Source organism: Sminthopsis crassicaudata, chromosome 5, assembly GCF_048593235.1.
Source record: "Sminthopsis crassicaudata isolate SCR6 chromosome 5, ASM4859323v1, whole genome shotgun sequence".
NCBI classification, from domain to species: domain Eukaryota; kingdom Metazoa; phylum Chordata; class Mammalia; order Dasyuromorphia; family Dasyuridae; genus Sminthopsis; species Sminthopsis crassicaudata.
Window position 1 is genome coordinate 8069071 of NC_133621.1, and position 24057 is coordinate 8093127.

General features: G+C 44.7%; 1 protein-coding gene across 3 annotated transcripts in view; it reads right to left on the reverse strand.

The window, feature by feature from the left end:
• Window positions 1–24057, reverse strand: part of SNX13 (sorting nexin 13) — an 85829-nt gene that overhangs the window by 6725 nt on the left and 55047 nt on the right. Inside the window, exons 13-22 of one of the 3 annotated variants that reach the window (XM_074269794.1) lie at window positions 23457–23650; window positions 21269–21373; window positions 20077–20209; window positions 17127–17164; window positions 15844–15913; window positions 11830–12002; window positions 8625–8732; window positions 7185–7295; window positions 3182–3343; window positions 1708–1779 (exon numbers count right to left, since the gene is read on the reverse strand). In XM_074269794.1, coding sequence (XP_074125895.1) covers window positions 1708–1779; window positions 3182–3343; window positions 7185–7295; window positions 8625–8732; window positions 11830–12002; window positions 15844–15913; window positions 17127–17164; window positions 20077–20209; window positions 21269–21373; window positions 23457–23650 — 1166 coding nt within the window. The remainder of the gene's footprint in view (window positions 1–1707; window positions 1780–3181; window positions 3344–7184; window positions 7296–8624; window positions 8733–11829; window positions 12003–15843; window positions 15914–17126; window positions 17165–20076; window positions 20210–21268; window positions 21374–23456; window positions 23651–24057) is intronic. The other 2 variants (XM_074269795.1, XM_074269796.1) reach the window with 2 other exon arrangements.

Genomic DNA, 24057 nt, shown 5'->3' on the forward strand with positions numbered 1-24057 from the left:
GGAAACAACGAGCGTGAGCTTAGACAGACTTCAAGGCCTGCCATGTCCCATGGGGTCACGCATGGAGACTCAAGTATGGTTAACACTCAACAATGACGTTGGCAACAAAGCCCACAAGCAGGTCATCTCGCCTCACAGCTTGCTGCCTCCTCAGTAAAAGGGAACAGTGAGACTTGCACTGCGGACCACCCAAAGTCAACGGAAAGTGCTTTGCAAATGTGGAAACACTATATAACATACCTAGAGAAGGAAGTGACTGTCAGAATACAGACTGAAGCATACTTTTGCTTTTTTAACTTCATTTTTCTTGAACTGTAATATTTTTTTTTGTGGGGGGGGGGAGACAGAGATCTATGTTTTATTTCACAACGTGATTTTTATGGAAATGTTTTGCATAACTTCACGTGTGCCTTCTCAATGGAGAAGTGGTGAATGGAGAAAGGGAGAGAATGTGGAACTCAAGTTTTAAAAACAAATGTAAAAAAATCTGTTTTACATGTAACTGGAAAAATTGTGTGTGTGTGTGTGTGTGTGTGTGTGTGTGTGTGTGTGTGTGTGTAAGAACTCTTATTCCTTTTGTTGTTATTGTTAACTTCTCCCAAGTGGAAAGTAACATTATGTTATAAATTGAAAATTATAAAAATTTTTATATTTTTTGATGACTTCCATAAATCTACCATAATAAGAAAATTCACAAAGTGAAGTGATTTCTGACCACGAAACGAAGATGTTCAGGAATGGTTATGTGTTCAATAGTCTTTTAAGAGCACTAAAACTACCGCACCAGCCAAATGGACACAGGCCCTGACTTCATGCTGCAAAGTCAAGGGAATAAATTCCTTTTCGAGAGCAAAGAAGCTCAGCAATCCTGGGAGTCTGGGGCATAATCTGACCAGACATACCTAAAATAAGCTTAATATGTTGCAAATATGATCATCCAAAATTAGTCTGGTAAGATTATCTTGTAGTATAAAAATTTTCAAATTTTTACAGTTCGGTCAAAGTTTCAGAAAGTAGAAACTAAATGAGGAATTTCACAGAAAAAGGCTTTTCCCAAGGTGCAGTTGCACCTTGAGCTTTGAAATATGGTTGTGACAATGGAGGGTGTGAGGGGTCCTCACTGGGTCCACCCCCAATAACTTTAGATTTTATGCTCGCCACCAGGAACAAAGGTTTCAGGCCTCTCTTCCCGACTTCAGTGCGACAATCTAGGAGGATTCCTGAGACGACGGAGGCTGAGGGGTTTTGGTGCCTCGCTCAGAAGCTTCTGTCGTTCTTTTTTTTGACACGAAACTTCAGATCTCCGCCTTACCTGCTGGTTCCCGGAAGCACTAACTTTTCTGTGCCACTTGGGCCAAGAAGGCTCTGCTCTGTTCTAATAAATCATTTACACAGGCCCATCCTTGCAGTCACCACAGCCTCACTGCAAAAGCCCAGCTATCAACACGCTGTCTCTCCCACGACATTGGGAGCTTCACATGAACACTTCTTGCCTTTCTCTACATTCCTATGCTTAGCAAATAGTAGGTGCTTAATAAGACTTCTTGACTGCCTTTTAAAGGTTAATATTATTTATCATTAAAATAATTTATGAGAAAAGAGACATTTAATTGTAAGAATAAAGACAGCAAAATTCATGTTCAATGTATTTGCTAATTACTTTTCAAGTCATTAACTACAAAACACTGGAAGGAAGAAATCACTTACATTGTCATCGAGCTGGGCAGAGACACGGCAATGTTCAGGATCAGAATCTGTCTTCTGAATTAAAGGAGGCACCTAAGGAGAACATTAAGAAGAAAAAAAAAGAGTATACATAAAGAAGACCAAAAAAAATCAGGAAGAAAGAACATAATATAAAACCAACAAAGAATTAGAAAATATCTGGATAGAATTGAATTTCTTCTTGTATACCATGGGCCCAGCTTACAAAAAGAACATTACAAAAACAAATACCCATCAAATAGGTCACTTTAAAAAAAATTCCTACTGCCAACACATAACCAGAACAAAATCACCAGATTATTGATGAGAAGTTGAGTTTCCAGACAGTTTTAAAACCCAAGTTACAATAAAATTTTGATAATAATTTGAATCATTAAGTATATTTTTAAAACTCCTGAGTTAAATGACCATTGGAAGGTAGCTGTGGTACAGCGAGAGATGGGTCAGTTTTCTAGTCAGGAAAAACCAGGAAGCAGGCTGTAGCATCACTGTTTCTGCACAAGGTCCAGGCCAAACTCTGAGAGACAATGTCAGCCTTAGCGAGAACGGACTGGAGGAGGGGAAAAAAATGGAGGCAGCCTAATAGGAATCTATTAATGATTATTAATGATTCAGGACTGGAGATTAGAGACAGGTCTGTGTGTAGAGCTTAGGTGCAAAGGAGTAGTAAATGAATCCAGAAGAACAGGTGAGACTGTCAAGGAAAAAAAGGACAAAGAACAAAGAAGGCCTCAGGGAGGAGTAGTCAATTCTACAAATACTTATTAAGCACCTTCTTGTAGACACAAGAGAATCTACTGTCTTCAAGATGGACAGGACCTAATGCGGGAGATAAAAGCGTAAACCCAAGTATGCTACAGGTCAGAGCTTCGAGGAGAAGTTTCAGGAGAGTTTTACAAGACTGACAAACTGAAATACATTTATAGTGATAATGCAGAAATGCAAGGCTGGTGTAGACAAAGGTTCTTTTGGCAAATGCCAGTCAGACTGCAGCCTCAAATATGAGAATTTAGTGGGATTAATATTATCTGAATGAAGATTAGGACATAACTGTCATAACAGGACTTAATTATTATTCAAATAAGACAAAAAGTGGAACAATTTAATAGCACAATAGACTGAAGCAGTGAATTTTTCCATTTATAAATAGCTTCCTGATACAGTAATTTAAGTCCTTATGAGGAATCTTCTACCATGAAGGAGCAGATCTGAATTTTAAAAATGTATTAATATGTGTTCTATTTTCGTGGAAGAAATTAAAGAGTAAATCATTGATTTTCATTGATTCACTATTACATAAAGTATAATCAATTCTCTTTAGCTTCCTTATTTTAACATGCTTTATTCCACGTATGGATTTCAATGGAGAGAAAATGAAATACCATGAAGGTTATCCAAAAATGATGATTTGAGAACAGTCAACTTTTAGAAACACTGTCCAAAAAAGTCCTCTTACCTTGAAAAATGATTGTTTTATGTCTTGTCCTAATCTCTCTGACATTTTGCCCATGTTGTCTGACATTTTTGTCATGCCCTCTGCCAAGCTATCGGGAAGAGATTTAACTGCATTGGAAACATTCCTCATAGAATTGCGAAGCGGGTTTACAAAAGTGTCCATCTAAAGAGGAACAGAGAGAACTGTGACTTTCTTCTCACTGCATTTCCAATTCCTAGGAAGAAGTTGGGTGAGACCCTTTATAGTCATCAATCAACGTCTTATACTCTGCTCCAAGACCCATATGTGTCACAGCTGGAAGGGAGCACACTACTGTTAACAGATGTAGGGTCTACGTTCTGGAAGGGGGAACAATGATGTTTCCTTAGTCTTCAGTATATAACTTGCTAGTATGTACAAGTCAAAAAGTGTGGGCCCATTTTACCCAATACTAAGCTTTGATGAGGACCGTAACATTTATGAGGTTAAAAACTCTCTAATCATCTCCACAAAAGGAGCCATTCTCTGTCACTCCAGGCCTCTTGGCCATCACAACCCAAGACAAGGATGAAATCAATATTCACCGATGACCAAGAGAAATCAACAAAGGGGATCTGGAATGGACCAACACAGCAAGCAGCGCTGACCTGAGCCCCGAGGGCCCAGGCGGACTCACCCCCGTGCTTCATTATAATGAGGCAAACCAAAGAATGGCTCTGGAAATGAGTCAAGATCGGAATTAATTGTGAAAATAAACAATGTGAAGGCTACGGCCTGAAGTCAGTTTGCATTCATGGCCACTCTCCCCCTAATGAGTAAAGCTGATCACTGAGAACAGAGGAGGAAGCGGCAAGAAGATGGCAGCCAATAATCACCGAGTCAGAGCAGATGCTCCCTCAGCCCCTGGTACAGTGGGTGCCATGAAAGGGGAAGCAGGGGAAGAGAGTGACCTGCAGACCCTTGAATCAGAAATGACTGGGTAGCATGCAGGAGGGAAAGTTTTCCGGCTAGCTCAGAGCCAAGCCTCTCTGTCCCTCCTCACCCACCCTCACCTTGAGCCCCCCCATCTCCCAGTTCACCTCTGACTCTGGTCCCTCACGCCACCTCGGCAGCCTCCATCCTGCAGCAGAGACCTGAGTGGCCCTGACGCAAAGACCCACTGAAGGAATACTGTGAGGGGAGCTCCAGGAAAACATCTAAGCAGGAGAGAGCTCACCAGCCATGGCTCTTAAGCCACAGCTTTCTCCCAGTAGGGGCTGCCCCTTCTCTACACTGTCCCCTCCAGGACTCAACTCGCAATCTGCAGGCTTCTCTGCAGAAAGATTGGGAGAAGAGCACCCAACTTCGAAGCCGACCTGACTGTGTCCTGGTTCTGTCGGCAGATCACAGGCAGGTGCCCTTCAGGGAGGCCAGAAATGCTCTGAAGCACGACCCTGGGCACCCAGCACTAACCCTGAGCTTCTAAGGCGGAGTGAAGAGTCGCTAATATCTCAGGGTAGCTCTCATGTCCTCCTGAGTTTTTCCTCTTCCAGGTCACAAACCTGAGTCCTTCCACCACCTGTTCCAATGGCATGGATTCAGGACCTTCACCATCCTGGCTGTTCTTTAGGTCCTTTCCAGTTTCTGTAGGAGCCGTTCTTGCCCCCACCGCTCTAGGTCAGTCTCATCTGGGAACCTGCCTCCCCTTCAGCCTGTCTGTCTCTTTCATGTTCAATTGTTTCCATGGTGTCTTCATCGTTAAATGTAAGCTTTTTGAAAGCAAAGACTATGTGTGGGTCTTTCTTCATATCTTGATGCTTATCACAGTAACTGGCATGCAGTAAGCACTTAATAAATGCTCAAGTTTTTTAAAAGAGCTGTTGTCATTAAAACTGAACACGACAGATTCTCTGGTGTCTGATAAAAGGCAAGAGTGGGATGGGGTGGGGGTTCTGGTATATGACTCTATTTACTCAATTATGTCTTTCCAGATACGGGACTATATTTTTGCTTTGTAAAATCTACACTAATCTTAAGTTATGGCATATGATGTTATGGGACATTATTGTTCTGTAAGAAATGACCAGCAGGAGGATTTCAGAAAGGCCTGGAGAGACCGACAGGAACTGATGCTCAGTGAAATGAACAGGGCCAGAAGATCGTTGTACATGGCAACAAGATGATTATACAATGATAAATCCTGAAGGATGTGGGGCTTTTCCACAATGAGGTGATTCAGGCCATTTCCAATAAACTTGGGATAAAAGAGCCATCTGCATCCAGAGAGAGGACTGTAGGGACTGAATGTGGATTACAGCATAGTATTTTCACCTTTGTTGTTGTTGTTTCCTAATTTTTTCCTTTTTGATCTGATTTTTCTTGTGTAGCACAATATTTGTGGAAGAATGTATAGAGGAATTGCACATGTTTACTTTGCTACATAGGGAAGGGCATGGAGGAAGGGAGGGAGAAAAATTTTAAACACAAAGTTTTGCAAGGGTGAATGTTGCATATATTTTTTTGCATTTATTTTGAAAATAAAAAGCTATTATTTAAAGAAAAAATGAGGTGATCATGAATCACAACTAAAATTTCGTCTTCTTAAACAGATCTGCTCGCATCAGATTTTTGGATCCTGTCATTGATTCAGTTAACGCACAAAGTATTCACAGAGGGTCTTTTGGTTCTAAAAATGGAGCACAGCAGTTTCAGAGACTCTGGTCAAACTTTGTCTGTTGCATGTGACAGGTCCACCAGCACGTATTTCTTATCAACCTTTATCACTGCCCTATGAAGTGGTGACATTTGTTCAGGAAGTGTTTTTCTAAATGATTAACTTGCTTATCAGGTAATTTGAGAATATTTACCAGTCTTCTTTACCCTTTAGAAAAGAAACGTTCATCTGTCCACAGAAGCCTTGCAGTGACTGACCTCGGCCTGTCCCCTCTGCTCCCTTCCATCCTATTTACTTAAGGGACCACTGCTCTGCCCTCCAGGCCCTCGACACCCACAGTCACAATGGCCTCCTTGTCAGTCCTGCGTCTGGGGTGCAAGGGTTCAGGTTTAAAAGCGCTGCCTTTTCCCAACTATTCTATTGGGCTTCTTGACTGATTCAACCTCAGAGCTCTCGGTCTCCACTTTCCCAGCATATGCTCTTACTAAGTTCCGATGACATCCTGAAGGTCCCTGAGGTCCTTCATGGGCAATGCATAAGGGGTCCCACATCTTCCTTGCTACAGAGCCTTGAGAACAGTTACCCACAGGGACCTGACTCCAGTGTCCATCTGGGTCCAACACCACATAGACTAGAGTCAAGAAGATTCTGCTTCAAGAATCAAGTAGATGCTGTTTTCACCTCAGCCGTTTACATGCGACACCGGGTAAGCCATTTGCCAGCCTCAGTTTCCCCCACTGTAAAACAGGCCTCAGGCATGGTACCTTCCTCAGAGGGACTAAAGTTAAAGCCCACAAGGAAGGTCACCTATCTCTGAGTATCAGAACCAAAGGCAAGGGGCCCATGCTCAGTCTCCTCAGGCAAGGGAAAAATCAAGTTCAAGCCCGAGACCCTCCCTTCACATAAACCTCCTGTGAGCTCTCCTGGCCTTACGGCTCATCCACAGGAGATCACAGAGCAGAACCAGCTGGGTGAGCCACAGGACATTATGTACACAAGGAGCTTAAGAAGGAGGGGAGATCTCCATAAAGTCTCTGGAGAAATCTCCCTTGGAATGCCATCAGCACCAAAGAAGTAGGGAAGACGAAGGGAGACCATCCCACCCCACCCCCGGTCCCTCTACATTTATGTCTAAATGTATCTGATAATGGTCAACATTTATGTCTGGTGGGCAGACTCCAGGTAAGAGCACAAGTAGACAATGCGCATGTACACGGGAGATTCATGAAACAAATTAGGTCATTCAGACTGGCTACTACAACTGCTAGTTACTCTGAAAATGGAACTTAATCAATGGCTCCTTAAAAGTTTCCCATTTCTGTACGGAAGGACAGGTCGCTTCCAGCTCATGGTGTCCCAATGGCTTCTCACCTTACGAGCAAAATCCCCTTTCCCTTTGCTGTAGGCTTTGTTCTCCAGAAAGTCAAACACGTAGGGAGCCAAGGCAGGCGAAGCTTTCATCATTTCAGGAGTCAACAATAACTAAAAAAGCATAATGTTATTTAAACAAAAGGAATTCAGAATATATTTATAAATTTGATAGCATTTGATTTTATGTGGTGACAGTTGCGTGTATTCACAAAACACCTAGGGAAGATGCTCTCCAGCTAGATTCAATTTTCAAAATATTGTCTCTTTTGAAGTTGTATTCATTCGAGTTAGAAAAGGATCACTGAAGAATGTGTATCTTAAGTTCTTTTCCATAAAATGATGTCAAAGACAATATCATTAAGTAGACTGAATAATCACAACTGAATTTATCATGTAAAAACAAGGAAAATCATGTTTGAAAACAAATTATATGACCAAGTTGACAATGAATACATTGCTCTTAGAATTGCCTAGAGTTCTCAAATGAACATTCTCATTAATTCTTATCACAGATCTTGAGCTTTTAACAAGTTGAATTATTTAGGAAATGAATACACCATTGAATCTGTTAAATAAATGTTATAAGATCAAAAATGTCAAAAGGAGTCATTTTAAAATGACAAATTACTAAATAATTCACTCACTTCCCTGGAACAATAAACTCAACCTAACTTTGGAATAAATGAATTTGCAAGGCTATTCAGTGTTATGAATTAGAATAGGAAGTCAGCTACTTATAATCTTGGGTAGATTCTGACTTTTCCCAGGCAATGAGGACATAATGAGGGCATGAAGAGGCACTGGAACCCCCACAGACGAGAGCCTGGCTAATCCACAGCCCTCCAAGGAAACGCAGTTAATCTGGCTATCCCCAAGAGTCAGGAGATATCCAAGAAAATCCAAAGAGGGGACTAACATACTCCAAAGGGAGTCATTTCCATCTTGACTATTCTTCAGAGAGCTTAAGAGAAAAGAAATAAAAGCCCAAACCGGCCCCAAACCTCTGGGCCTGGAGTCAAAAGATAATTCTAGACTACAGACTTGTACATCCAGCTCAAAGCGAGGAGTACTGATGTTCTTTAGATGGAAGCTGTTTAATGCTTTTCATGCCTCATGAAGACACCAAAATGATGGAGCCCCAAGTTCTGGAAGGTGAAAGGGGATCAATAACTTCTTTCACTTCTTTTAAAATATTTATTTTTTGCAGTAGTAAAGGATCAATGCAGGTTTATACATTCACGGAACTCTAGAATTGGCAAACTTCAAAAATAATTTTATCTAATCCCAACTTTTCATCTGACATTAGAGGAAGGAAATCTTAAAATTAATCATGCAGGAAGGTTCCTATAAATGGACATTCTAACAAACTTTTTCAAGAAAAAGAAGCCTCTTATATTTTTCTATGACTTAAAAGTCAGAGAATAACAAAGGTCCCCTTACCTGTAAATATGCATTTAGATCCTTTTTTCGTTTTTCTAAAAAATCTCGATCCATATTATTAAAAGTTTTTTTACCAGGGAGCTTCAAAATGCTTGACAGATTCTCAAACTGGAACCCAAAAAGAATATTCCATGGTTATCCCTTAAAATATATTACTTTGCCATATATAAAAGTAGTTAAGAATTCTAGATACTGCAACAAAAAACCAACTTCTATAAAAGGAGCATTCTCCTTGACTTTGGGAACAATACTGAGAGGAAAAGAGTGGATCTATTTTGTAGACAAATTGTTATGTCACATATCGTAATTAATAGTTAACTCTATATTACCTTTGGGCTTAGAAATAAATATTCTTCACAAGAATAACAACTTATATACAAACAACTCCCTCCTATATATATATATATATATACTTCTAAAATAGTAGGATACATTTTTACAGAAGTGATGTGAACTTAACAAGAGTCTAATAAAACATGGAAGCAAGAGTGGCTAAGACAAGAGGAATAAAAAACATGACAAGGTTTTTAAAAGGGAAAACAAGCATCCAAAGGGCTGGGAAAACTTGTGGGGGGATGGACCAATGATAATTATGTAAATAAGAAAGAGGTGAGAAAGGCTCAAATTCCATTCCACATTTGTTTCCTCACCAAGACCAACAGTCTTGGAGCTAGAAAAGACAGAAATGACGAGGAGAGTAGAGGGCCTGGTCAAGGTGGCTGGCTAGGTTGACCACATGCTACTGCACCTCAGAGTGCCCAAAGCAATGACTGATGGGACTCCTGAGCGCCCTATCGGTAATCTGGGAAAGACGGGCAAACATCTGAAACACAAAATTTCACAAACTGAAGGCCAACGAGCATGACTTTAATTCCTTGCAAAATTCTGGAAAAATTACGAGTGGGCTGGTTTATGAACGGCTAACAAAGGAGTAGCTGGCTCCAAAGAGCCGGTCTGGATTCAGCGAGAACACGCCATACCAGACTGAGCTCTTCATGAAACTGCTGCAGGAGGAGGACCAGATGAAGAGTTGTAGGCTAGACAAGAAAAGGTCACGCTCACCCCTTGCTGCTGATGGCTGGATCTAAAATAGAGCTATTATGGGTACAATATTCCACATTAAGTTTTATCAAAATGGAGAGTATTCTAATGAAAATGATAAATCCTTAATATTTGTGAAACACTAACTGATTTTCTAAGATTCTCCACTCAGTTATAAATATGGATGACATGTAACAATAACCTCCCTTAAAAAGTCACAGAAACCCATGAATATTTCACAAGGAATAACCCTATTTGTGTTTTTTCTTAAGCCTCTCAAAGAAAATGATTCGGTCTTTCAACAGGGAAGACAGGAAGGAGTCACGCCATGCCCACTTGAACAATGAAAGGAAAGAGTTTTCTGAGACATTTTCTGTTCGGATGCTTCTCCAACTGACTTGAACGAATTTTCAAATTCTACCATAACCTCCCCTCCCCCAAACATTCGCCACATCTGCCAGGAGCCCAGTGGTCTTGGCAGGCACCATTCCTGGGTGGAGTGAGTGAGGAGAGATCAGTGGGGACAAGGGCCCAGTGGTCTCCTACACCAGGGTCCGAAGGCCCACTTCACCTAAACCAGACGAGGAAGGCACGATTAGCGAGAAGGCACGTGAGGATCCCGCCCCCAGAGCCTGTGCCATCCAAGTGCCAGGAATAGGGAGCATCCTTTGGCACTCTGCCCTGGTCAGAGAGTGAAAAGCCCCCATCCATGTCACGGAAGAACTGCAGACTGAGGGATCCTGGGAGCCTCCCAGAGCTGTCTCAATCTGAAAGCAAGCAGGTGAGACAGGGAGCAGGTGTGCTCTGTTAAGCCCCAGAGGCTAGGACCAGGATCAGTGAATCTGGGTTACAAAGGGGAAAGCTGAGACTTGATGCCAGAACAAAGCTCCCTGACTGAACTATGGAACGGCCTCCATGTCTGCAGAAGTGACAGGTGCCCTTTTCTTGGAGGTCTTCCCACCGCACCACGGCCCGTTGGATACCTTACCACAGGGTAGCTCTTGATTAGGGACTGGACTGTATGGCTTCTAACGATGGCTCCAATACCAAACTGCCTTATTGTGACACTCATTGTTATCTCTCTCTCTCTCTATCTATCCACACACACACACACACACACACACACACACACACACACACACACATCACAAGTAATTTATCAAAGTCTATATGAGCCGGGCTAAATTTCACTAAATTTGCTTTTTAAATGATTGTTTTACTCTATGGATAAAACTTTCCATCCACTATTTCCACAGCCAACAATTTCACCCTGAAGAGCACACTGTAACTCAGACTTTTGGGAAATTAAAGTTTTTGTGTAGCCAAGTAACTCCATCCAAGCCCGTCACCCCTTCAAAGGGATTTTGCTGCCCCTAGGAAGCTAACACTTCTGTCATCAGGTTCTACTTTGCATCCCTGGCAAGATCACAAGCTCTTCCATGTTTCCTTCTATTATTTTATGGGGGTTAAGAGCAATCAAAGGGTGGTTGTCGGAGAGTATCAAGTGCAGTCAACAGCTGGCTAAGCCTTTGACCACAGATCTTGCACTTGAACTGAAATCCTCCTTTCTCAAGCTCAGTTTTTATTTCTTCAGCTCTGTGACCAATTCAACAAGTAAACTGAATCCCTTCTGTTGACTATACTTCTGCAGAGCGCTCTATGGAGGAAAAGACAATGGTTAAACAACTGAACTAGTCTGTTTAAACTCCCTAAAGCCAATTCAAGAACTTATTGCCCTGTATCAATTTCACAGACAATTTTTAGTGCTGGATATAAAACTGACATTTCTACCTAAGGAGTATCAAATGAGAGTCTGAACAAGTCTGCTCGAACTTTTGGTTGCGAATATTTAGAAATAATAGAACAGTTACATTTCCAAATGAAAATATTCCCACAACCTATAAAATAAAACCTTACTGGTTTGCTCATACAATCTAGAAGGCATGTGGAACCGAACTCAGGGCATTTTTTCCCTACTTGATGTGTGTATAAATATCAGTCTGTCTGTTAATAAGTTTTAAAGAGGCAGAGACACAGATCTTTAGAACTTCTCTTGGCCCAGGACCTGAGGATGCTGGAGGAGACAGTAGCCCCTCCCACTGCCCCTTTTTTCCTGCCCTCGATGCCATCCAAGAGCAACAAACCAACACACGCCATTCTGTACCTGCTCAGTGATTCGCATGTGGAAGTCATGGAAGTCGCTGTAGCGGCGGTACGTCTTCCAGATCTCGTCGCTGTTAGGGCCACGCCGGTGGACAGTGATGGCGTACAAGGCGTAGGTCTTGCCGTGGTCATTACACACGCCTGCCACAGCATAGGGGTCACAGTCAGCACAGACTAGTCATTTAGAACCAAAAAAAGAGAAACAAGACACACGGAGGAGGAAAACGAAAGAACAAAAAAAGACAACATGAAATGAGGAAGAGTCTGAAATGAGAGACCAAGACAAATGATGTCAGCAAAGGATCCAACAAAGCACCTGCGCCCGCTAGCAGGACAGCGCCACACGCTGCGGGACCCTGAACCCACGGCGGCACACAGCAGGGGCCCCCGAGACCATGGCAGCATGCACTGCGAGACTCTGAGCCCACGGCGGCACACGGCAGGGGCCCCTGAGCTCACAGGGGCCCACACTCCCTACAGCAGGGACCCAGAGGCGCTTGCCTGATTGCTTTTCAAACAATCTCTTCAGTCAAACAGTTGGACAGACTTAACCCTGCCTGCCCGGTGACCAAAGTGAAGCTGAGGAACTCAACAGAGAGGAGCCACCCCCTGCAGGGGCAGCGAGGCCGGTGACCGAGGTGGTGTTGGGTCAGGGCCTGGGCATACTGGGTGCCTCCCCACAAACTGGAAAATTCTGTGGCCTATAAATGCTACAACATACAATGGCCCAAAGTAGGTGAAGAGTACGCTTTGCATTTAACCATTCCCACCAGGGGACAACTATGCAAAGAGCTCCACAGGGAGCACGGCCCATAAACTTAGGGGCTTACCCTGCCTTCACAGCTCAATACAAAACTACAATAATCAAAAATCCTAAATAAATTTCCATTAAATGGCAAACACTTTCTAATCAAATATGAGACTTTTTCTTATTAATATGTTTCCATATAAAGAAAGGTCAAAGCAATTCTTGGAAAATTAGTTTCCAACACATGATATTATTCAAATTTTGAGCAACAAATTCACCTTTAAGAACATTAAATAATTTAAGTTTTCCATCAGGAAAATCTTGCTTCATCTATCACTTGTTTTGTGAAACAGGACTTGGGATGGGGACAACAGGGGATGAAAAGCTTGGTGGGAGAAATTTCAAAATCTGCTTGTAATGGAGGCTCAGAAATTTTATGACAGACATCAAAAGAGAGGGAAAAGGGAACACGAATCTAAAGAAAATTATAAGTGAGAGAGGATTGCAACTTGTTTTTCAAGATGAAAGGGCAAAAGAACACAGGAACATCAAAAAGAAAAAAAGATTCCCGATGATTGAGACTTTGCTGACTACATGTTAACTTGTCACCATCATGTGCTGTCAGGAAGTTGATTAAATCAGGTGATGAACTGGAAGGTGGATGATTGCCTAAGCTCAATGGGAGATGTCGCCTCAGCAAACAGCAGGACCGGAGTGTCACGTCAGCACGAAAGGACCACGGAGGTACGGGGCCCGGGGAGCCCTGTGCACACCATCTGTACACATGTGGACTCAGAGCTCTGACCCGTCTTTCTAATAAAGAGAACTCCATTTCCTTGTCAGCCTCCTGCATAACCTGAGCGCAAAACATCTGAACATGCTAACCTAAGCAAAATAAAGGAGCAGAACCCAGAGGCTCTGGAAAACACCAGAGGTTCCAAGAATACGCCCCTGAAACAAAATTCTGCACAAGCTAATAAAATGCTAAACATTTTACTATTCTACTAATAACAGAAAAACTCCACAATATTAATGAAAAAAAAAAAGAACAATTAGTGAAACGAGCTTAGAGTACTAAGAACCGGTTTTCAAAACCTTGCTAATTCCACCTGCTCACTAGGAAATCTGAAGGAAAACTGACCCGGGGTCCAGAGGGACATCGGAATTATGGTCTGCATGAGCCCCAGACTTAGGAGACAATATCAGGCGTGAGGCCCCAAGGACTGAGCGGGCGGAGAAGGCCCTGCGCCAGGGCGGCTGCCCTGCACAGGAGGCTAAACCACAGCACCCTCAGGCCACGAGGCCTCTGCTTTAGATGGGGATTAACCTGAAGGGCAACCCCGGGCCTCCTCGCCAGGGAGCTCTGCTCCTCCAGTGCCCTGCACAGTGCACGGCAGCGTGGCGAGGCTTCGTGAGGCAGACCCACTCCAGGGAGCTCCAAATTGGCAAAGTCTGACTGGACACAGGGGTGCCGGGCCCTGAAGCCAGAGTGGAAGAGGAGCAGAGAGGAGACCTAGAACCAGGGCACCCAGTGCCCCCACCATGGGGGAGCGAAGCGCCTGCGCAGGCCGACTGAGGTGAAGCACTGCTGTGAGAGGAAATCTGGGCTTGCCAGTACAGAGCTGACCAGAGGCCTTGGGACCCTCCATTTTTCCCGTTCCGATGATGGACTGGCCAGCCCCCAGTGAACAACTCTGTGTTTCTGCTGCCTTCTCAACACTTCGACACTGCCTTAGTGAACCCCGGGAGCCAGACATGGCAAGCGGCTGCCTGAGATGTTCCTGGCAGCAGGACGCAAGATGAGTTTGGAGTGGAAGAAATCCATCCTGGCCCAAAGTCCAGAAAGGAGGCGAGGTGATAAGGGCTGTGGTCCGGATAAGGAGACGAGAAGGGAAATGAAAAGGGAGGAGACGTCTAAGATTGTGAAAGCCGACGCTCCGGTCTAAAAGTTGGGACAAGAAACCAGAGAATGGCAGAATGCTCCAACGCTGGGGGGGCAGTGACAGGGAGAAAAAGCCCCAGCGCCACGGGCCTGGAGAGCAGAGCCGGAAACCAAGTGCGGGCCGTGAGAGCGCCCGGCCTCTCCAGGAGATGGCAGGACACAGGGGGGCCCGGGCCTTGGGATGAGCCCAGCAGCCAGTGGAGATGTGGGAAGGCCCATATATGCCAGGCTCTTGGCAGCAGCACAGAGGGGACAGGACAGGAAGGGCTCAAAGTGGGTTGATGAGGGAGATGAGGACATCATGAGTGACCTAAGTCACAAGGTCGTCAAAGTTCAGTCTCAGAAAGGGACAGGGAGGGGGAGGGGCGAAGCAGACAAGAGGCAGCAGGGAGGCCTCCTAAGGGCCAGCCATGTGGGGGCCCACAGCTCTGTGTGTCTGCCTGTCGTCCACTACCACCCACTGCCCCCACCTGTGACTCAGCCCTACCTGGGAGCACTGGGGCCTCTGCATGCCCAGTATGGAGCACATGGCTTCGCTCAGAGGGAGCACTTCCTCAAATGTTTTCTCTCTCATTCATAAAGGAACTAAAATGGGGAATCCCATGGGACCCTCAATGTTTTTCAGACTCAGTTTCCCATCTGTGAAATGAAAAGGTCGAGAGATCTCTCTAGGATCCCTTCAGACTTCTGAGGTCTTATGAGAACAAAGGCAGGTCGAATATAAAAGGGACAGACCCAGAGAAAACGTGCCCAGAAATCTTTCCAGAGCACAAAATGCTCTGGAAAATACGACTGTTCTAGAGGGAGGATGGGGAAACAAAGAGTGGCTGGGCCGGCTTCCTTGGGCTCCCTGGACCAGCGGAGCACAGAGGAGGGAGCCAGGCGCCAAGACCGTGAGCGACCCATTCCTGCCCATCGCCGCCTCACAGCACGCATCTGCAGGCCAGCCCGGACCTCTCGCAGTCTGTGGGCACAGGGGTGCCGGATCAAGGACATGGGAAGAAAAGGGACCCTGCATTTCACTCTCGGGGAAGAGAAGGACATCCTGCATGGTGCAAACATTCACTCAAATGCTGAAAAAACAAGCTTGGAAAACTGAAGAAAACCCCAGCCTCGAGGTGGGCGTTCCTCAGAGAGTGGACAGAATCAAGCAGAACTTTTACGCACGATGGACACAAACAAGGCGGGACACTGGATGGCGTGGGAAAGAAAACGAGGAGCACACGCGTGATGCTCTGGATGATGAACGAAGCCAATGAAAAAGCAGCCGACGTGGCAGGGCAGAGCGTGGGCTGCACGGCCCTCCCGAGCCACGAAGAGCTTACCGGTATCGGAGATGTATGCGTGGAGCTGCACCGAGTCGTCCGAAGTCACGCTCGACAGGTCATCTAGAGACTGTGGAGAAACACGATCACGATTAATCCGGGGAGGTGCCCAGGGAACGCCTGGGTCTGAGCCTGTCTGCCGGCCCAGCCGCCCGGTCTTTGGATCAGTGCAGGGGGCTGGTAGAGGAGACAAACCCAGAGGGAAAAGCTCCCCTAGGCCTTAGGGGAGCAGAGTCTGGGTGTGGATTCTGCCCCGCCCCCGCCTCCTTCACAGTCCCATTGACACCTTCTGCTAGGGCAACAGGGAGACAAAGAGAGGGAAAAGCAGTTATCTGACACAATCGTTTTTTTTTTTTTTAAAACTTCTGAAGTAGGAGAAAAGAATAGACAGTCTTAGAATTTGAAGCTCTCAGCTCCCCTATCCATGGAAAAATGATGTATGCAGAAGCGCTTCCGAAGCACAAAACGGAAAAGAAACAAACGTAAGGGAGCTGAACAAGGCGACCTACAAGGCAGACAGAAACACCTCCTGTTTTACCAAGTGTTTGTATGTGGAAAACAGCCCCTTTGAAGAAAACGACGTCCTCTCCTGAGCTCCTGCTACGTCCTCCTAGACACCCCTCCCTACCCACTCAATGTCTAAGACATTTGGCTCGGCTTCCATTTCCACTAGAGAAGGGTGCTAGGCTTTGGCCCAGCTGGGCTTGAGGCCCTGAGAGCCCAGACCCAAAGCTCCTCGGACCCGAATCCCCAGCCAGGATGGCACAGACTCCTGCATCCAGCTGATGCTCCAACGAGTCAGAGAAAGCTTGGCAGAAACACCCTTGTGAGGAACAGGCCCAAAGCAAATCAGGGCCTCAGGCTTTACAGAACCCGATGGTGGGGAAAGCCCCTGCCACACTCTGGCATCGCCCAGTAGCTGCGCCACGCCCACTCTTGGGACCCTTTCTCCACCTCATCCCACCTCTCCTCCTTCTAGAGCCATGGACCAAGATCAAGTCAGCTCTGCCACCGACCACAGAGCAAGTGGTCCAACTCGGCACCCCAAAACTTTCCCTGGCGCCTCGCCCTTTGTTTGGCAAGAGGGATAGTATCAGAGACTGGCACAGAGTTAACATAATACATTCTTTTTCTTTATTTCATTCACTCAGTTTGCTTTGTAATTCACAAAGACTAGAATTTTTCAAAATATTAATAAATCATTTAGTATAAGAAAGAAGGATTTGGGCTGCAAATGATGTGTTGCCCTAAAACTATAATATTTAAAGGAGCATCACACTTACCAAATTTATGCTCCCTGTAGGAGACCGATTAAATGACTCTGTGGGGAAAAAAAAGTTAGAAGTTAGAATGCAAAAAATGCTTCTAAACAGCGGCTTTATCTAAGGTCGAACACGCCTCGTGAGGTACGGGACTCCCATCAACTGAAACATGACAAAATACGAAAGAAAAAACAAAGTTACAGCTCAAAGGTGAAGGTATGCCAAGAGCAGGGGGCTCAAGCACCCGGGGGGCTCGGCTTGTGCTGGAGGCAGGCGGAATCACCATGCCGAGGGCCACAGAGGGAAGTTCTCCGGGCTGCCCTTGGACTCCTTTTGTACCACCAGGTAAAACTACAATGAGCTCTGTGGGAACATCTCCAATCTAAAAGGTCTACAGACGATGCCTCCCTTCCCTCCTGAATTTCTCTGCATTGATTTTCTATTTCTTGTGTGTATGTGTATTCAGTGGACATATCCACATGCATTTTCCCCTCCTTGCCCTTCTAGCTCAGATAAGCTCCCAAAGAGTAGATAATGTCTCCTTTTCTGTCCTTGTATCATCCACACCTACCACAGTGCTCTGCACAAAATGGGCACTTCATACATTTGTGTGAAGTGATCCAGAATTGGTGCTTTCCATTTGTTTATTTTTGAAACTAAGCTGGCTAAAAATATTTCATATTTTTATCCTGATGAGACTCAGTAAAAAAGTTTATTATGTAAAATGTTCTGCATTTTCACTTCAAAATTGAGGATATAAATGGTTCAATAATCACACTGGACTAGAATATCTCCACTGGGCATTTTAAAATAATCACCCTAAACAGTATCCTCTCACCCTGGAATTCATCATTACTCCTTAGAGAAACTGAGGGCGTAGGGAAGAAAATCCCCCATCAGCCCCAGATATTCAGTATCTAGCAAAAGAACACCTCCCTAACAATTAAAATCTCTCTTCCCCACTGCAGCATTTCTCCTCTTCTCCCTTAGGTATGCTTCCATAAAACTGAAAGGTCATTACAGCGTTCCTTCTCTCAGAGGCAGCAGAGACCCCAAATCTCTAGCCCATTCTTGCCTCCACAACCCCTAATCTTTGGGGTTTGGCCATTTTCTTGGGAACTTTCTAATCACGATCTGTCCTTCCTAATTAAAATATCTGGTTAGCGAAAGCAATTTAAGAAGGTTTTACTTGGGGCCTCACCACAAAGAAGCTCATCTCTTAATTCATCTTATGCTTCTAACATAAAGCAACTATGTAGTTCATAAGGGAAGTAGTTTTTATTCTTTCTTATCTTTAAAAAAAAAAACTGAAAAGAACATAGTTATTCCTAGAATGCTTTAGCAGTCTATGGAGTATAAATTAAGCTTCTGACCCAAACCCCTGGAAAAACATCCAAAGACAATAAGAACAGTTTGTGTACATGCTGGTCCAGAGAAAGTTCATCAAGAATGTGCTCAATCTCCAGAGTGAAACCAAAAAGGGACTTGTTTCACGTGGTCAGAAAGAGCAGACCACATTAAGTTCAATGAAGCCAAGGGGGAGAACACTCAGTAAAGAACTCAAAATCCCTTCCAAGTTTTCTGCCTCCTTTCCTAGGAAAGGAGACTCCTGCTTTTCCACACAGGATACTCCGTCCCAATCACAACTACATATTCACTTGTAATAAATGCCATTTGGGGGTAAAAATAAGCTTCTGGATGCAGAGAATGAAAGACAGTACAGGGGTTAGGGTGCTGGGCCTGAGTTCAAATGAAGTCCCATATACTTCCTCACTGCGTGACCTTGGCCAAATTATTTCGCTTCAGTTTCCCCACGGGGGAAATAAATATAACAACACTTACTTCCCAGAATAATTATGAGGCTCTAGTGAAATAATATTTGTAAAACACTATGAAAACCTTAAAGCACTATCTACTGTGATTATTGTGGGATCCAAGGATCACATTTACTCTTTCTCAGATTTCTAAAAACTAACAGTTGGTTTTCTTAAAACCGACATGAAATATTTTGTTTTCCCAATGTTGAAAGGGAATTGCTTCTCCTAATATTGCACTGGGCCCTTCTCTGCCACATCTAGTTGTAGAGAACCAGTGAGGGCAAAGATGCCGAATTCAAATGGGCGTGGGGACCACCGAGCCAGACACAAGGATTCCTGTGGGTGCATCCTGAGTTTTAAATGCCTGGTATCCGTGTTTTACTGAATGTTTATTTATTTTGTTCAAGGCTTCCAAAGTACACTTTCAGCTGGTTCAGGCTTCACCTTGGCCACCTTCGTTCTGGAGCACTGAGAGAAAGGAGCTGCCTGGTGAACTGAGGGCTTCTCGGGTCTGGGGCCAAGACTCTCCCCACTACTGCACACAACTTAGCATTTTGTTTTGTAAGAAAACATTGAATTTTCAAGAAATGGAAGAAAAGTGCTCCAGGAAAGGCAGATTTGGAGTTACTGATTAAAAGCCCAAAGCTTTTCCCTGCAGCCCTCAATGAGAAGTCAACCTATCAAAAGGCATGGTGACCGCTGTGTGCCCCACACTGCCATGGGACCAATAATGCTCCTCATTAAATGTCCAAAGGACTTAGAAGAAAGGAGAATCTGCAGATCCGGACGCTTGCTTTGGCTCAACCACAAACCAGCTCCAGGTGCTTTGTGAGTCTCACCGCCCTCACCTGTAAGTGGGCAGGGCAGACCAGATGCAGGCTAAGCAGACGCAAGTTGAAAATATAAATTAGAATTAATAAGCTACCAAGAACCTTAGGGACCAAATCTGCTACCAGTGGGGGAGAAAGTACAACAGGTCAGATATTTGGAAAGATGCTTCCCCAGTGATGCCAGAGTCTCATTTCAAAAGCCCCAGATCACAGCTGAAAGGCTCCCAGGTCTGAGAGTCCACAAAAGCTGACATTTCGATGCCCTCCCCGCATCGTGCTACTTATTTGCAGTTCTTTCCCTAGAACAGACCGGGCACCCCTTACCTCCGTCCCCATCGTCAGAGCCTCGGAAGCTGGGGTCTTTCAGCATGTCCAGCTCAGCCAGCATGCGCACGTACAGAACGTTCTGCTTAAAGGATGGGTAGAACCTCTCATCTCTCAGCATCAGGTCATACACCTTAGGGGAAGATGAAGAGCGCCATGAGCCAACGCCACTGACACATGGCGACTCCTGCTCCTCCGTGTGAGGATGCCCCACTTTGGATGGATCCCTTCTGGCACCTCTGAGCTGGGTCCTCAGAGGGCACCAGTGCCTAGAGCACCAGACCCAGAATCAGGAAAAGCAGTGTCAGCTCTGCCCTCAGTCACTCTCAGGCCTCTCTCCTCCCCTAGGGGACCTGTGCTCAGTGCCCACCCTCCCAGCCATGCCCACAGTGCCATGGAGAGTGCAGACTCCCTTTAGGCCCCCCCGCCCCGGGCCTCCAGAATGTGGGCTCGGCCAAAGTGATCCTCGTGACACAGAAGGCAGGCCCTTTCTAGGCCGCAGCACGCCTGGCACCAGTCTGGAACAGGACAGAACTCAGCCAGAAGGCTTGCTGACTGACTAGCAACTCGGAGTCCTGCTAGAAACAGGCTGTGTTACGGTAAGAAGTCAGGAGGTGCCATGGGGACACTGAAGCACCGCTAGGCCTGGGCTTATGGGAGGCCGACTGGACCACGGGTACATCCTATGCCCAGACGCCCCTCCAAGGCAAATCCACTCTCAGAAGTGTGAGAATACACTCCTCTTAGCATTTAAAACGCACAAGAGAAAAAAGCTGATGGGAGATTGCTCCTTTGGTAGCTGACATGCATTTAAGAAAGTCTCCTATATTCAGAATTCCCAAAAGGCTTCAATCACTTCCTGGAAAACAAGTAATTATCGTAAGGAAATGCAGAATATATAACAAGACAATTTCTCCCTAAGAACCAGAAAGGAAATGTTTTTCAACAACAAAAAGAAAATTTGAGAAATGAGAAAGGAACCAAGGATCTTTAAACAAAACAGCAAACAAAGCAGTGGCTCCCAATTCCTTACTCAAAGGCAGGACGGACTGAGCCAATGGCTCGGGAAGTTGACCACAAGGACAGGGCGAGATGCAGCAGTCCCTTCCCAGGGCAAGAGTGAAACCAATTAATTAAACAATCAAACTGGCTGGCTTTTCAAAACCAGTGGAATCTTGTTGTTCTGCAGTACCTTCCTTTGGATGTCATCAAAAATCTCAGGCGTGGGATCTTCATGGTTCAGCGTATCCGCTAACTTGGCTACCAAGTAGTCATCAATGTGAACTCTGGGCGAGGCCTATTGAAAACAAAAGAGACAGAGAGCCCAGATTTCAGACGGCCTCATGGAAGGAGCCTGGGCGAAGAGCCCCGATAGGGCCACGAGCTTTTCCTGAAGTTCACAGGTCAACCCCAAAGACGTGCAAAGAGGCCCGTGTTCTCTTCCTCTAGAAATCGTCACCCTGAAAAGGAATGGCTAACAAGCTCATTCGACACTAGAAAGACTTAAGAAAATCAAATGATGCAAAAAGATTCTAATTTTACTTTGAAATAAAGATTTTCATCTGACTAGTTTTGTCACAAAGGAGACAGCCTCAGCCAGTGCAGGTTGGTGCTCTGCAGTAGCCTTAAGTCTGAGTCCTCATGTAAGGGTCGACTTTGAGATGACATCAAAAGAAAAACGGAAGAGTTCTACTAAGATAACAGTCTCTTTGTCCGTTAAGGAAGGTAAGACCATCATATTGGACTCCAACCAAGAGCAAAATGGGCTACATAAAAGCAACTGTGGTGATTATTACCATCATCATTCCTGCTAGGATCACCACTCATGGCTTTAGTTCCTGAGGAAACTGAAAGAATTAGCAACAGTGAAGTTGGGAAAAGCAGCTGAAGGAGGTCAAGAAGGCCATGTTGACAGCAAAAGAATCTTTTCAAGGTGTTAAAGGACAAATAGCAAAAGGGGATCTATCCCAAGAGATCTTGAGGTTCTCTAGACCATACTGTGGGCGCTCCAAAGTCACTCTCAGGAACCACTTGGGACCCAATATGTGGATAAAAGATGCCTACTGTTCAGAGTCTGACATAAGACTGGATGGACAACGTATTGATCTCATCCATTAGTCAATATCTGGAGTACGCCAGGTCCACACCTGAATGGCAATGTGGATCGCCTTTAGGAAATCATGGAGAGTTAGTGCAAGGACCCCAAACCTATACTTGAAACAATGGCTCGTGTTTTTGATCCCAACTTCATGAGCACCAATGGTCATGTGGGCTACCCGGACACAACCTGTCATCCCTGCCTTTGCCCTAGCCATGTCCCTTGCTGGGAATGCCAGGGCTCCTCATCTCAGCCTCTTCCTTTCCCCGGCTTCCCCAGCTGACAGCGTGTGGGCACTTAGAAAATAAGAGAATACCCTCTGAGGGCACATGTGGATGGATCGCCTTGAACAGGTTGTGATCTCTGGTAATTATTTGAGGGATTGCCTTCATTGATAAGATCACCAGCAAGAGACACTAACATACATGGAGTTTTCCATATTTGTTGTTGACCGAATTCCTGTTGTTACCAGGAAATGCACAAGTTGAACTCATTTTCCAATTCACTTTATGGTGAACATAGTCAGGTGGAGGTAGGAAAACCCTACACAGACCAAATCTGGGGCCTGATGCAAGAAGAGCCCCTAATGGCCACGAAGGGCAAACTCAGCTACCCCCAGAAGGCATCGTCAGCACACTTTAGACACACAGCCAGTGGGGATGTAGTCCAGGTGACTACCTGGACCAGGCTCCATGACAATGATGCAAAACTAGTCTTACAGCAATCCCAAAGACAGGTTAGAAGGCTTCAATGACAAGGAAAACACAGTACTTGCAGGAGGAGCTGAGGAAATTTCTCCTTTTATGGAAAAACATTCACTATGACTGACTCAAAAAAAAAAAATCCACTGATATTATTACTCTCTAAATTAATTCCATATAAAAGAGAATGGGAATTCTGACAAAAATAAATAATTTCTAAAAATCATAATTTTGAGTCAATTGAGAAAATTCAAGAAAATTTTGAAAAAATCATGAATTTTTAAGAATATTTTTTGAACATGAAAATCAAGCTTTGAATAGTCAAAAAGAGGAGAGCATTTGAGGACAAACACTGTATTTAGCAAGAAGTCAGGTTTTCAAAATGTTAAAGAATCAAGAAATATTCTAACCTGAATAAATGAAAATCTCCCTAATGATATTTTCTTGAGAAAACCCCAAATTTCTAGAATTACTCAAAAATAAAATCAGATGACCCCGAAGACAAGAGAAAGGTTTACATTCCTGGCATTTGATGACTTTTTCCAACTGAGGCATGGAATAAACAGAAAACTTGTTTCTACCTTTTCTGACAAGTACTGCTCATAAATCCCGACAGCAGCGGCTCTCAGCAGGCCTTTGGTTTGGTTGGTCTGCTGCCTCCCGTCTTTCTGGCGGCTCAGTAGCACCTCTAGCTGCTGTTGGGCTGTCACCCGGTACCCTTCCACCGTCATCCAGAAGAAGAGATGAGCTTGGCCTCCAGTCTGCTGCATATAATCTAACAGACAAAAATCCCAGGCTCATTAACTCTGATGTGAGATAAAATGATTTATTTGGCATCCTGTTCTAAGTCACAGGAAATTGAAAACAGAGGAACATGGGACTCCTCTAAAAAAAGAATCTGTTTAAAAGCTATGGAAGGACGTCCTCTGCCCTAATGCTCAGAGTCCAAGGACTAAGGCCTCAGCCCCCAGCCCCCAAAACTAGCAACCCTTTGACAGAAGTACACAGCAGCCAAGTGATGGCCCGAGAATCCCCAGGGAGTCAGAATCCACTGAGCAGGCCAGCTTTGCCCTCCACTGCATGCCTCATGACTAACCCAGAACAACATTTACAAGAATAATAAGGAAATGAGAATATGCTATCAAAAGAAAGGTTGTCTTTTGGGGACCACTCTTTGTAGAA